General features: G+C 47.1%; 1 protein-coding gene across 1 annotated transcript; it reads right to left on the bottom strand.

The window, feature by feature from the left end:
• Window positions 1-258: 258 nt before the first annotated feature.
• Window positions 259-10732, bottom strand: LOC126528576 (probable multidrug resistance-associated protein lethal(2)03659). Its single transcript, XM_050176435.1, has 3 exons — window positions 10677-10732; window positions 1708-1899; window positions 259-361 (listed from the first exon to the last, which is right to left on the bottom strand). Exons 1-3 carry the CDS (start codon window positions 10730-10732, stop codon window positions 259-261), a joined length of 351 nt encoding a protein of 116 aa, XP_050032392.1.
• Window positions 10733-14276: the final 3544 nt, after the last annotated feature.

Raw genomic sequence — 14276 nt, 5'->3', positions numbered from 1 at the left:
AACGCATGATATCACGAAAGGCCAGCGTCACGATCGTTGCTCCTGCGCGGCGTGGTGTCTTTCAGCTTGTGTCATTGGCATTGTGTCATAGGCATTGCGTAGTTTGTGCCCTTCGATCACATCCCGCGAGATGTGGCCCCACCAGCGAAGCATGGTTTTACCCAGGCTGTGTACAGCAGCACGTCTGCGAGCTGTTACTCATGTTCGCAGTACAGTAGTTGATGCGTAGTCTCGGCCATGGGCGTCGAAAGGTAAGGCTCAGGCGTTCTTGGCCATCGTGTGGAATGCAGAACTGATGTCACAGAGTAGCGTCTTCACTGGCCCGTGCTCCAGAACAGCACCATCCGCCATTACAAGGATCCTACAGCGGCACAAGGGACGCAAGCACGAGTCAGAATCAGACGTTGTTGGGAGCTTGAACGATGCAAAGCAGGACAGGTCTGAGTGCGTTCGTAAGACACACGCTATACCTGTGGAATGAAACGCGGTAGTGAAAATCTAAAGTAGTACGCACTAAACGCGCAATTACGGGAAAGTGCCCTGTAATGGTGCTACGAATGCAGTCACCAAAGCTGATGCCGACTCTGATCAAAGTGCACGAGCCAAAATTACGTCATTGTCACGCGAACTAGAGGCGGTGGAAACAAAAGTATGCTCATTAGTTGGTCCTAGAAATGACGCGTTTAATTCTGCGATTATTTCTTGTAAGGTGCGGGATAAGATATGTTGTTGGCGATGTTTTCTTGGAAACCACGGAACGAACTAATTGTGTTCCAGAGAATGTAGATCATTGGTTGCGTCAAGAAAAAAAAAAGCACGAATTTTCTCGATGCTTTTGCGGAAATGCCGAAGACGGAAGAGTGCAGTTCAGACTTGGCATCGCAAGCACTGCAGTGTATTTATCAGTTTCACATTGTGACTCGGAGTTGCTAGAAAATTCGGTTTACTCGCAGCACCTTTGGTCGGCACTTTCGATCATGGTGCACAACAGGGAGGAACTGGGAAGTTTCGATGCGAAAATCCAAACGAAGCTCATCGAAGCTTAATGACGTTAAATAAAGCGAATCAAAGAAAGGTTAATGCCTAAATGTATCAGAACGAATGGAGTTTCCTAGAGATATAAAAAAAGAAAAATAGTTGTACGCGCGGAGCTCTGGCCTGGCTTTTTTTCTGCCTTGAGCGACCTCAGAGGGCAACAGATATTCCAGACTGTGGAATAGCGGTTCATATTCCATCAGTATGTGTGTCTCTGTCGATTCGGCCACGTATACAGTTTGCTGGTGACGTCACCGGTGCAACTTCTAGATGTGCTAGTCGTCATCGTGGTCGCCCAACATGGCGGCCACGATGACTACCATGACGATGACGACGTCAGTTCACCGTATTATCACGCGTACATTGCATTGCTTCTTGACGGTGACCGCTTTTCACCGGATTATCGCTGTTAGCACAGTTATTACGCAACTTCTCGACGGGCCAATTAGTACCCAGACATGGCGGCCACGATGACGTCAGGGCAAACCATCTATTGAGAGCGACTGTCAATTCTGCCGTACGCTCAAGGTCTCTAGTGAACCGCGCGGTTTTTCTTTTCAACGTGACGTAATACGCACTCTTGACGTAGGCACTGTTGGTGACGACGTTCGATTTCAAATGTGTGATAGGAAACAAAACGGCGGGAAACGTTATGGCAACGTCATCGCTCACTTGTAGTCGAGCACGGTGTGAATGCGGTGCGCAATGGCGATCACAGTGCACTGGATGAAGGTGTCCCTCAGCGTGGCCTGTGTCGGGCGGTCCGTGTCTCCGTCTATCTGTGAGGTTGCCTCGTCCAGCCCCAGTATCTTGGGCGCAGGAAGCAGGGCACGAGTCAGGCACACCAGCTGTCGTTGGCCCACGCTGCATGGCATACGTCACAATGTAAAATGACAAAGAAATTTCAGTATGACACCTAGGCTTTTTGGTTGCCCAAGTGCATTTAGACACGTCGATGCAGCGTAGCTTAAGAAGGGCGTCCAGCGTTCGTCAGAAGTATAAAAAGGCTACTTCGTGCCTTCACTATCGACGCCTTTTAATTTAACCCTTGCGGAACAGCGAGATTTGGTACAATTATCCGAGAAGTCGACTTAACAAACGTCGGCTAAATGCACGAGTTGCAATGTTTTCATTGCTCGAAGGCTATTGACGTCGACAGACTACTTCAGTGGAATATTACGATAACTACACATGGCGATGAGTGGCCCACAGACCTCAACGCTGTCGTTGGCGCTGAATAAATCCTAAATAAATGTCCTGTATTCTTTGTACAAATATGACAAAGACGTGTTATATTGAATCATTAACTAAATCATCATCACGTGCAGCTGGAGTTCTGTCACGATGTAGACACTTTCTTCCAGAAAAAGGTAAACTCCAGGTTCATCATGCGCTCTTTGCTACCTACACAGATTATTGTTTTCTTCTCTGGGGCACCGGGACCTTATATAGTAAAGGCTAAGGATGAGCCCCTAGTGAAAATCCTTTTTCAATTGCACAGCAAGATGTTAGACCTTCTGGAGTTGCCATGCAAAGCTGCCGTCCATAGATGTAACTGGATAGCCCTGTATAATAGCGTCCTCCGAGGCCTACAGCTTTAAGGGACATATGAAGAAAAAATTTGGAGGAATCTTTAGCTTCACCTCTAAGAGTGGAACGCGATAGCATTCAAGGATGCTTGACTTTTTCTCACGCTCCCCGACAACTGCAGAATTGTAACCCTAAAGTTTGCCAAAAAAAGCTGGTGGCGAACGCTATGATCGAAGGCGAGCTATGTGGTAGAAACGCGGCCTCTTGCGTGGGCCCGTACCGGAGGTAGTGTACAGCCGCGCCAGAAATTTACGTCATTTTGAGGTTTCTGTCGTTGTTTCGCGTTTTTAATATTTTAGTCTGAGAAAACTTACCGTGAAATGCATGCGCTGTCGGTGATTTGTTTCATGACATTTGTTTGTGGAATGTGAATCTCAATATTCCGAGGAATAGCTTTGTAAAGAATGTAAGACAAGGTATGAGCAACCTTGGTGATAGAGCAACTTTAGTGTCGTACAGTGCCGTTGCCGCCACCGCCGGACGCCGACACGGGATACTCTCCGACACAGGGCCCTCAATGCTCTCGCATTAAAACAACAGCATATCACCCGCTGGCCCCGAGCATTGCAGACTATAACGTAATGTTATTACCGAAAAAGAGCAGGCGTGAATCGGCGTGGGCTGCAAAAAAAAAAAAAAAAAAGAAGAGAAAGAAGGCAAGAAGGATAGCGAGTAAGTAAATAAGAAAGAGGGAGGGTGGAGATTTAAGAGAAAGTAAAACTATTCTCAGGAGGCATTGAATATTGGCCGGATTGGCCTCGCGCACGCTGTTTTTGACGTTTCTGTTACTGACTTGATGCTATGATTATTGTTTGGATCCCGGCAAATGTCGTTGGCAGTGACATACTTATTTGGGAGTTTCAATACATCATAAAATGCCTCATGAAAATGGTCGAAATTTTCGTACAGCAGACCGATAGAAGCAGCGTCCAAGTACTAAGAGAATGCCGGTTTGCGTTTTATTCCTGTTTGCGGAGCCTTTAGAAAAACTAAACAAATTGAGTGTAACTAGGGCATAAAAATATAAAAACTCATTGTGATTATAATTGAGGCGATGAATTGTATGTTTTTGTAATTCCTTATGAAGCATAATGGTGCGGTGTTATGCAGAATTCTTCACCGTACAATAAGAAAATTAATAATAAGAAAATAATAATAATAATTACAATAAGAAAATCGCCAAAACTCGCGCGCACCGTCGGTACGAGCATGTATGAAGAAGAAAACGGCAGCGCGGTCGCACGTATCATTCCAGGATTCGTATCCCATTTCCGCTTCAATAATAACGCCTTTAACTTTCTTCCCAAGAGGATACTAAAGAAAGGAGCAGAGACGGGGGCCTCAGCAATCTCATTTTCAAGGCGGCACTTTCCTGTGCGTAAGACATCACCGGTGAGCCCAGTGTAGGCAGAGAGATAGACATCTGCAACATAAAATAGACTATAGTTACGACTGTGTTCGCAAAGATGGCGTCGAGTAAAGACTCGGGGACGGTTAAAAATAACGACAAGAACGTTCCCTCTTCCACTGAAGCGTTTTCCACGACGTTGCGCTCAGTCCGACCTGAATTGTCCGCTCAAGACTTCTCTGAAGATGGCCACCATCTACAACACCGGGACGGCATGTCTAGACCACAAGGTTTGCGCGAAACACAAGTGCCTGGGCCATCGGAGGCGCCACACGATACGGCCTTCAGGAAATCTCTCCAGCCCGTGGATACCAGAGGCAACTTTGGCTCTCCAGCGTCAGTGGCAGAAGGACAGCCCTCGGCGCAGCCAATGAATCTCAAACATGGAAGCTCCACTCAGCAACTGGCTGCTGACGGGGCTACCGTCGCAACCACATCTGCGAACGACTCGGTAATCGCGGATCAAAGATCCACCCAAGGGGTAGATATCACCTCAGCCGACAAGTACCAACGAGGCTCGACCGAAGCGGAGGGCCCCTCACACGCGGCGAGTCCATCACTCTCTGGAACGGCAGCATCCGCCCAGTTGCCTAGAGTAGGAATATCGCGTCAGACTTCGGGCACGCGATCGCCCGCGAGGAGTATCGAAGGTGGTCATGTTTCGGGCAGGGTCACGAAGACGTCGAACAGGAGAAAACCGCATGGCGCTGTATCTCCACACAGCAGCTTGCCAACACATACATCGACGTCCCCTGCATCGACGTCTCCTGCATTGAGTTCCCCTCCATCGGCTTCACCGGTCAGTATGATTATTTGTTCTCTGAAAACGCGGAGACGAACATAAAGTACACCCCTACTCCGTAACTGCAGTACATGAGCGTATTAACGTTTTCTGGTGCTTCTACATCTTGTAAATACCGTCCCGGTCTAAGCTTGCTGAATGCCTTAACAATTAGTACGTAGCAATAATAACAAGTTGCATTCTTTGTAATCATTACTTATGAAGCCTGTGCTCTACCCGTGAAACCAAGACTGCTGTATTTTAAGAGATAAATAGCTTCAAGGAATACGAAGCACAATGTCACAATTGCCGCAATAAGTTCGTTTTTATTACCAATTTCCTGTTTGACATATGAAAGAAACGTTGTTGCAGTGCCCTTTTTCTCAAATAATTTGACCGCCGACACCCTTGCCTTCTCTCCAAAGCGTCCTCTTCAGAAGCCTCTGCTTGTTGTTGTAGACGCAATGCTGTTTGGTTGCGTTTCCCGCGCGTTCCTGCCCGCGCAAGCTCCCCCCTCTGTTCTCAGTGCAACTCAGTGAGGCTCCAACCACAAAAAAAAAAAAAAAAAAAAAAAAAAAAATCGCAGTTCCTCAGAAAGGCGAAGCACCTATTGCGATAGCAAATTAGTAAATAGCTGTACGAAGAAAGGATAGTAGTTTTACCGGCCCTATAATGTTGTAAGCATTCGCTTGCTTACTAAATTAACAGTGATATAACGAGTAAATGAGATTGAACGAGGACGTAGAAAGAAACACACACATAGTCAGCCCTGTCTTTCTGTGTCTGCTTCTTCTTACGTCCTTGTTCAGTCGCGCCTACACATTCCATCATGAACTGAAATTAGCTAGCCCGCCCATATGTTTAACTAAATTAACCGGCACGGTGTCACGCGTGCAAAGGCTAACATGAACACATCTCGCTCGATGAGCACAGAAACTCGCTGTCAGAATTCCAGACTGTGGAATCGCGGCAGCAGTAAGGGGGGAAGGCGAATCGACGTTCATGCACCTTTCGCTTCAATGCGGACGAAACGTCGAAAGCACATCGCATACAAAGCTACCGGCACTACGCGCACTCTGCAAACATCGTAGATAGCTTTGAAGATGAGGTACGCGCGGCCGCGCAATTTGGCAACGTCGCTGATCGCTTTCAAAACACGCGAGCGCCGGCTTCGCGTCCCTACGGCGTCCGCCAAGGGCTTCTGCTACGGCGTCCGCGATTCGCGGGGCCAATGCCGTAGCAAGCGCAGCGGCTCCCTCCATTCTGTACGGAGTGGCGGGCACCCTAGCATTAATATAATGATGATAGTGATCTTAAGAAAGGAAAGACGCTTGATTCTGCGACCCGTGAGGTAGCACGGTGAAGCGTCGGCAGCATTGAGGCACCCTAGCAGCCATCGAAGAAGAATGCCTCTCCTCCCGGGCCTGACCCCACTGCCTCGCGCGCGGCCGGAGAGGGCACGAATTCAGGCCACATCCTTAGCTCGCGCACGTGGCATTGAACCGCGTTCGCCGGCTCACCCTGACACGCTTTCACTCATACGGAACCTCACGGCGACGCCAACGGCGACAGCGGCGGTAGAAATGCGGCTGCAGTGGCCATGTAATTGCTATCGCAATAAAAACGCACCAAGCGTCCGAACACGGTCGCTTGGCCACGAGAAATGCATAAAGGTGTTCTATGGGGCTTGTCGATGCATGATTCTATGGTGTAATTGTTTCGATATCGGACATCTCTAGACGTTGTGCTTGCATACTGCCCCAGGACAATTTTATTGTTGTTTATTTAATAAATCATAAAACTACATAATTTCAAATGTTCAGTTTACAAAGTCGCAAAGTTGTTTGAAGCCGTAAGGAGGAACTTTAGGCAAATACATGTGCTAAAATTCACTCTCATGCTGGCTGAACCACCCCGCTTGCAGCTCCTGTGGACACTAGCGTCTGAGTTCCCTCCAGTAATCATTGCATCACATTCTATAGTTTCGGTTTTGGGCGGATCTGTGTAAGCACCTGGCGCCTTTCTGACAAAACATCGCGTGAGAGGATGGTGAGCCCACAACTAGGTTGCGGGAAGCGTACAGAAGGTGACGTATTCACATATTCAAGCCTAGGTGGCGCAAGAGGTTTTTTGCGACGCGAAACCCGCAGAACCGAGCGCAGTGGAGCAGAAATATACCTCGGGCACCTAGCCACAAAATGTTACGCACTAAAAATGTATATAAGAGTTTCAAGTACGGCGTAGACTTGCAGCATCTCTTACAGAAACACGCCCACTGATAATTCAGCGCGCTGTCCTTCCTTTCCTACCTTCCTTGATGGTGCGGCAGCATCCTACGCAATCGGTCGCGTGACATCTTAGGTAGCATTTCGACTCTAACTTTACTACCTAATCCACACCGCGATGTAAAAATTACTCTCAACTACGGAAATACGAAGGACTAATTAATTCTAGCAGAATTATTCTCGACCTGCCGTATACATTGTGTTGCCGCATTCGCTTGTATACGAATGTGATCACCGGTTCAAAGCATATTCACCTGTTAATAATTGGCAGGAGGTATTACGCTGATGTACAAAACTACTATTTCACCATTCGTGAGCCCGGTGGCGGGAACCAAATCTACATCCTCCACGCACTATGTTGTTACGTAAAGCGGACATGTTTAGTAATACTCTGTATACTGTAGTTAAATAGAGCCAGTGTGAGAACGTGGAGAGCTCCGTTTAGCCGAAGCTCTGTGTCCGTCTTTTTGTCTTTTCTCGGCACTGCTGCACAGAACTGGCAAAACCGAGTAACGTTCACAAATGTGTACACCGTGACCGGGTGGGTTAGAGTGCTTTCAATCAAAGGAATACGGAATAGAAAAAAGAAAGCAGGGAGACTGAACTGCAGTTCGCATCTACGTAAAGCGAAGTCTTTTTCGTGCGATTGGCTCATGAACAATCTGACTGTGCATACGAAGCGTGGTTGCGGAGGTATAAATGTTAGGATCAAAGAGCACCATGTGATACTCAGAAATGGTTTCTTTTAAAGTGTATTATAAGCTGGCTGGATACTATGTACACTTATTTACATGCTGTGTATCGTACATATATTATTTGGAAAAATTTTCAGTGGTGATTCATGGTGACGTGCCGCACTCGTGGGGTTTGTCATGGGTCAGTCTCTTCTCGTGCAACTGCGGATCTAAACGCGCCAAGCGTATCAACGCACTGGCTTGGCCTCGAGAAAGGGTGTCGTAAAATCCGTTTGTCGAAGCATGAGTTCGCGGTGTTCAAGCGTTGGAGGCCAGATACGCACGAAAACGTGCCTGGAATCCCGCGAGAAAGGTTCGCTTTAAAATCAATTTGAGCTGGGTTAGTAAATGGCCCTTTTACAAAACCAAGAAATACCACCCTCACCGCGAGAGGAGGAGAAGAAGACAAAGAAGGATGGATGACGGCGCCTCATTGAAGTTCCAGAACCAGCGTGCCTTGGCGTCATGGATTGTGACGGTGTGAGTTCGGGAAGAACTTTTCTTCTATCGCTAAAGATGGACTTACTTGATATTGGAACATAGCCGAGGACCAAACTGGCTAAGCTACAATCGACCAAATATGAGAAACTATTTTGTCATCTGTGACGTCAAACCGACGCTCTGACTGGAGTTGCTGCTCGACATTAAAAAAAAAACTGTAAATGTGACCTTTATTTTCTCTGGTCATAATGAACTTACCATGATAAAATTTAACATAAACGGTTGAAACAGTAATTTTGAAGTCTAAACTGTTTTAGTGTTGCTCTTTACGGTTTCTAAAAGCATCGATTTACAAACTATGCGGCTAGTCGATCGATCACCGCCACGCCGGCTTTTCTTGCTTTACCTTGTCACAACGACATAATAACGGCTACATATGAACAAACCGGCGAGACCTTATGAACTAAGATCGTAATGCGATCCGCGCGCGCGCGCGCGCGCGCGTGTGTGTGTGCGTGTGTGCGTGTGTGCGTGTGTGCGTGTGTGCGTGTGTGTGTGTGTGTGTGTGTGTGCGTGTGTGTGTGTGTGCGTGTGTGCGTGTGTGCGCGTGTGCGTGCGTGCGCGTGTGCGTGTGCGTGCGTGTGCGTGTGCGTGCGTGCGCGTGTGCGTGTGCGTGCGTGCGCGTGTGCGTGTGCGTGCGTGCGTGCGTGTTCCTTCTTGTTCGGTCCCGGTCCTTGTACATGTTCGGCTTGTTCTCAAACCACGTGGTTCGTAAACATCTCCGGCGCAGCAAACGGCAAACGTTTTCAGAGCTTTTTGCTGACCTTCTTGGAATACACAGCGCTGAAAGGCGTTGCTGCTAGATTTTGAGAGACAAACATTCCGTGAAGCGGGAGCCGCCCTGCTACTGCAATGGTGCACTTTCTTTACTCGGTACCGTGCGTCCTTCGAACCTTCTTCACCAATATGCTGTTACACTCGTACGAGGGCTTCGTCACGTATACGTGCTTGCGCATTCTGGCATGGTCGACTTTAGGTCAGGCGGAGGCACTCTGCTTCTCTTAATTAAATAAAGCCGTCTGGACAACGTAGGTATATTCTAAATAATTTTGATGGTGCTGCTCATTTTAAGCAGCCTCGAGGACGGTTTGGGGCGATGTCACCATCACCCCATCGCTGATGCATTGCCTTGCTTTTTTTTGTTTTTTTCGGTATGCAGGATTTCTGATTTGCAAGGATTTTCTTCACGTTATTTATTTAATTTCTTATTTTGTCCTGAACGTAGCGTAATCATTGTACCTGGTTGAACACACAATCTGCCTCTGCAGTCGAAACACGTGGAAAGAAGACAGAAGACTGCCGTAGGAATCTTGTCGCCTCAATGACACTGCAATACATCTTGATCAGGCAACACAAAATAATTTGATTAGGTTACTTACTTTGGCTACACGCAAAAAAAAAACGATTGTTCATTAATGAGAATGTGCCAGCGCAGTGGTTTGATATGTTTATGAGCGCACGTTCGAGTAGACAGCATTTCAAACAGTTCTAGAACACAGCTATACAATGGAGTTCTACATCAGTTTCCTTGCGGCGGCGCGGTCAGTATAGAATGTCGCATAGGGACCAGCAACGCAGCCTTCGTCGGAGCCTATTGCCATGTGACGAGGCCGTTGGAACATGCCGGTGGACACCGCCGTCGGTAGAGTCGTCATAGTGCAGGAACATGCGTTGTAGGTGTGTAGACGAAGGTTTAAAAGAACATATTCAGAATGCACTGAAATCACTTGAAGAGCCTCAGATGTATATGCAGCGAAGAAATTGAACCGGATAGTTGTGACGGGGTGTTAACAAAGTTTTGTGTAGATTTCGGGCATTCGGAAAACCAGACCCGCTATGAATTCTGAAGGATGTGAGAACGTCATTGTGAAACGTCACTGTTAGCGTCAAACCCAGTGAAACACGCAACAAACAAAAAGGCGGAAGATGACGGGACGATGCTGGAGGGGACCAGCCTCATGACGTCATGTTCGACCTCTTTGTACGTTGCGTGTTTGGCTTAGTACATTGTGTGCGGTTGGATTTTCACCTGCAATCATGTACAAGCTGGCCCAGCTTTCGACCTTGTTGTCCCTTATACAGGTTCGGTGTCGTCGATGCGCGAGTTGCTAGGATAGTCTTACATCTCCGAAGGTTCCTTTTTTTTCCCGAACACCTTTTTCTGCATACAGAGTTTTGCGAATGCTTTCTCTTTTTTTTTCCCGCACGCTTGCGACGGATTCAAGCAGAACGAGAGCTTCGCCGTAAAGCGCCCCACTCGGCTTCTGTATTCCAGGACACGCCCGATTCGTCGAAGTTTTGCGACAGTACGACCTACGCGGACCTCACTTCGGGGCACTCACCGAAAGCCGATGGTCGCTTGGTCTCCGAAGAGCGCGGGATTCGCCACCTCGACCATCCTCCGAGCAAAGCCGAACGCAGTTCTGGCCAACATCCGCACGAGCAAGATCTGAAATCAAGGAAGCTGAGCCTCGTCCATGGAATACCGAGTGGGTCTGTTGGCCGCGTCAAACCACGGCTGATCAAGGCCACCGGGAGAACTGTAGACGCCCACAACAAAGAAAGGAAGGAGGATGTCGCGACGCCGTCAGTAACATTCGAACTGCTCGTACCTATATAAACCGTGCTTGAAACCGGGCTATAGCTGGTGCAGTTCGGTTATTATTTAAGCAGCGTAAGGATGCAAGGACAGGGACTTGCAACTTTCTTTAGTCACTCGTTTATTGTTGCTTCTCCGCGTTCGTCTCCCTTGCCCTCGCGTGTGTATGTTTGCTAAACTTCGCTCTCCTGTATAGCGCCTTGGTATAGCAAACTACGTTCGGACTTAACGAAACTACCCCCTCCTCCAGCCTAAAATTTAGAAAGCGGACGATGAAATTGTGACGTTAACGCGATAATAACGACATGCCACTAGCATGTGAAGTCAAACCTCAGTTTAACAAAGCCCGCTCTTTCAAAATATACCACCTAATGAAGTGCGTCTTATTTACATACACACATTCATAAAGCCTAATGTGTCGAAATCCTCCCAGCAAGGAAGTGAGCTGAGCGTCTCACGCGCTTTAAAAAAGGTTTTGGGAAAAATATACGTAAAGAAACAAGTCACAGTTAACTTTTTTTTGCGTTTAACTGGGTCGGCATTCTTTTACCCATTGCTCTATGCTAATTATTTGTTTATGTTATATCCTATATTGCTTATTGCTATATGCAATTAATGCTATATGGTAATGCCTGAAACGGGCATTGCCAAGCCGGTTTGAGGCGGGCTGTTTTCCTTTTGGGAAAGTGCCCTTTCCGGTGCCTCAGCGTAGCGGTCTAATCGTAGTCTCTATCAGATGGCACTAGTTCTTCTGCCGCTCCGAGTGGAATAGTGCGTTGTCATCTCTGGACAGTCTTTGTCCCTTATTCCGCAGTTGCTTAGTGCGACAAAGTTTTCGCCCGCACAAAAACGACACATTTTCAGCGGTTCAAGAAATATTTGCTGCATTTTCTAACTGTTCTCGATTAGCGTAACTTTCTGCTCTAGCAAAAAATGCTCGAGTCTCATTGTCTATGGGAAATTATGGTTTGCCTCGACGTCTTTCTAGTGACCGCTGCCTAAGTAGCCCTAATGTGTGTGCTGCAAAATTAGCATAAGTAACCCCGGGTGCCACTATGACGTTTGGCGCATACAACTGAAACGAAAAGTAGTTCGTATACACAAGTATTACGGTCAATTATTCGGAGTGCACTGACCTTTGCCAGAGTTTCTTATGGCGTATGGAGGGCATACTTAGCGGAAGATATATGACCCCTTTAATATGTCATGTGCTGCTTGATGTACAGTGCTCACGGAATGAAACGCGTCAATTTAGGGCTAAGTAATGCGCATACTTTCGCTTCAACCGGCTGCAGTTCGTGTGACATCGACGTAATTCTCGCGCGTACACTTACATCGGAGCCCTCGTCACCTTTGGTGACCAAATTCCTAGCGACTTGACATTGTGCTCTCGCGTACTTTGCACATATGTAGGGTTGTACTAAATGGTCCGTGTCCTATTTCAATCCGTGAGCACTGTACATCTTCGGCATGCGGTCCTTTGTTGTCTCCCGGTCCATTCGAGGCATTCTTTGGTTTATGTCAACTTTTATTGGTGCCTGCCGCCGTGATCGCGCGAATGTAAGTAGAAACAGGCGGATTTTCTTGCAGCCGCGCGCGCTGCACTTCACTTGAAGTGTGCTGGCTTGAATTGTGAAGAAAGCGCCCAGCGCACGAGCATAGAAATTCCGAGGCGTTACACGTGCTTACTGCATCGGTTGCGATCGCCAGCGCTGTCGATTGGCAGCAGGGCGCGGAAGCTCCCTATGTCTCCCTTGGACACTCGGTGCCATGCTGATATGATGCGGCAGCACTGTTTCACCACTGGCGGTTGCCGGATATCCATTCGGAAATAATCCACAAACAAAACAATGCCGCCATGACGTCACTGAGGAGGTGAGGAGGTAGAGGGACAGGGCGCGCCGCCGGATGGAGGAGGCTTGTCGCGAAGCCCCCCTTTGCCACTTTCCATGCAAGCTGTTCGTGCTCTGCTGCAGGTTCGCAGGCCGCGCGGCGGCATTGGACAAATGGATGAGCAGAACCCGCTGAAGTGTACTGTGTTTACAAAACGATTTTTATTTTCGGCCACGTTTACCTTCGAAGCTTTGATTCATTTTCTAAAGCACTGGGACAGCGCTTGTACACACCAGTGCCAAGCAATTGTAATAAAAAATATTTACATAGCCAATCACCGTTATCTACCAATATTCGCAGGTAATACATTGAATTTCGTCATTTCGTGAAAGTACTCGTATTACATTTTTAACTTGTGTTTAAGTTTAGGGCTAAAGTGCAACTAGTCCACAGATATATTTGGGGGGGGGGGGGGGTAGTATACATAAAATGACTTCGCGGCACAATCAATCGTTAATTTTGTTCGTGTGCCGTTAAGTGGATCAACTAAAGCTGGCCGATTTCTCAGTCAGACAAAACTCAACGCAAGTAAAATTTGAGCGTTTTTGTTATTATTCGCACATATTGTACTGAGTGCGAAAGTATCAATCTGCAGAACGAATTTTCATTCACCATACTGAAAATGGTACATCATGAGGGAACGCAAATTCCAGAGTATCCAAACCAATGCGCAGATTAACCATCACGGGCTGGCCACATGGAGCTTAATTATCACTTATGCTATGACGGCGACACATTTTGTGGCTTAAAGAAAGAAGGTAGAGTAGGGCACCCGTATTTCAGTGAGAGTATGTGAAATAAGGACCCACAGAATTTTGAACTGTCAGCATGCATATGCATAAACAGGAAATAGCCTATAATTGCTTTCATTGTTTGAACTAGATGCCGAATGAGGGAGCGTATTTCTATAGCGCTTACAAGTGCATGTAATCTGCTTGTCGTCATACTTTACGTCATATTCATATATACAGAAAATCGCGGCTAATATTGGGACACTATTTTGACACAACAGCAACGCAAGGAGCCAGCCATTCATAAAAAAACTTGATAGCAATCTTCATCGCGAGAGGGATTCCCACTTCATACCTAATTAGCATTAAATATACTATATTTGTATTACTGGTATTATAATATACATTTTGGCGGTAAAACAAATAACATTGCGAATCATCTGTAATACAGGTGCTCAATAACTTGGCCACACGGAAGCTGAGCCTAAAACAAGGTACCTGAGCGTATGGGACCGTCTACGATCCAAAATTCATTTAAAACAAAGATCTTCAACCTTCTCCAGTACGATATCTTAGTAATAGTGCATCAATATGCATCAAGAAATGATGTCCGTGCATCATCTTGCGGTCATCGCTCTCGAAATTTGATAAAACATCACGGCTGTGTCTTCTTTTTCTTTACTTTAGCCTTGGCTGTGTGTATCGACAAAGAGTGCACA

Source organism: Dermacentor andersoni, chromosome 9 (assembly GCF_023375885.2).
Source record: "Dermacentor andersoni chromosome 9, qqDerAnde1_hic_scaffold, whole genome shotgun sequence".
Classification (NCBI taxonomy): Eukaryota; Metazoa; Arthropoda; class Arachnida; order Ixodida; family Ixodidae; genus Dermacentor; species Dermacentor andersoni.
The sequence above is the reverse complement of the archived record's forward strand: the minus strand, read 5'-3'. Positions and strand labels throughout refer to the sequence as shown.

Excerpts from the sequence above, each read along its gene's own strand:
- LOC126528576 (XM_050176435.1), bottom strand. The coding sequence starts at position 10,732 with ATGGTCGAGGTGGCGAATCCCGCGCTCTTCGGAGACCAAGCGACCATC. Across the intron at positions 1,900-10,676 it reads CAAGCGACCATCGGCTTTCG|CGTGGGCCAACGACAGCTGG; the intron begins GTGAGTGCCCCG and ends TATGCCATGCAG. Across the intron at positions 362-1,707 it reads CACACCGTGCTCGACTACAA|GATCCTTGTAATGGCGGATG; the intron begins GTGAGCGATGAC and ends GTGCCGCTGTAG.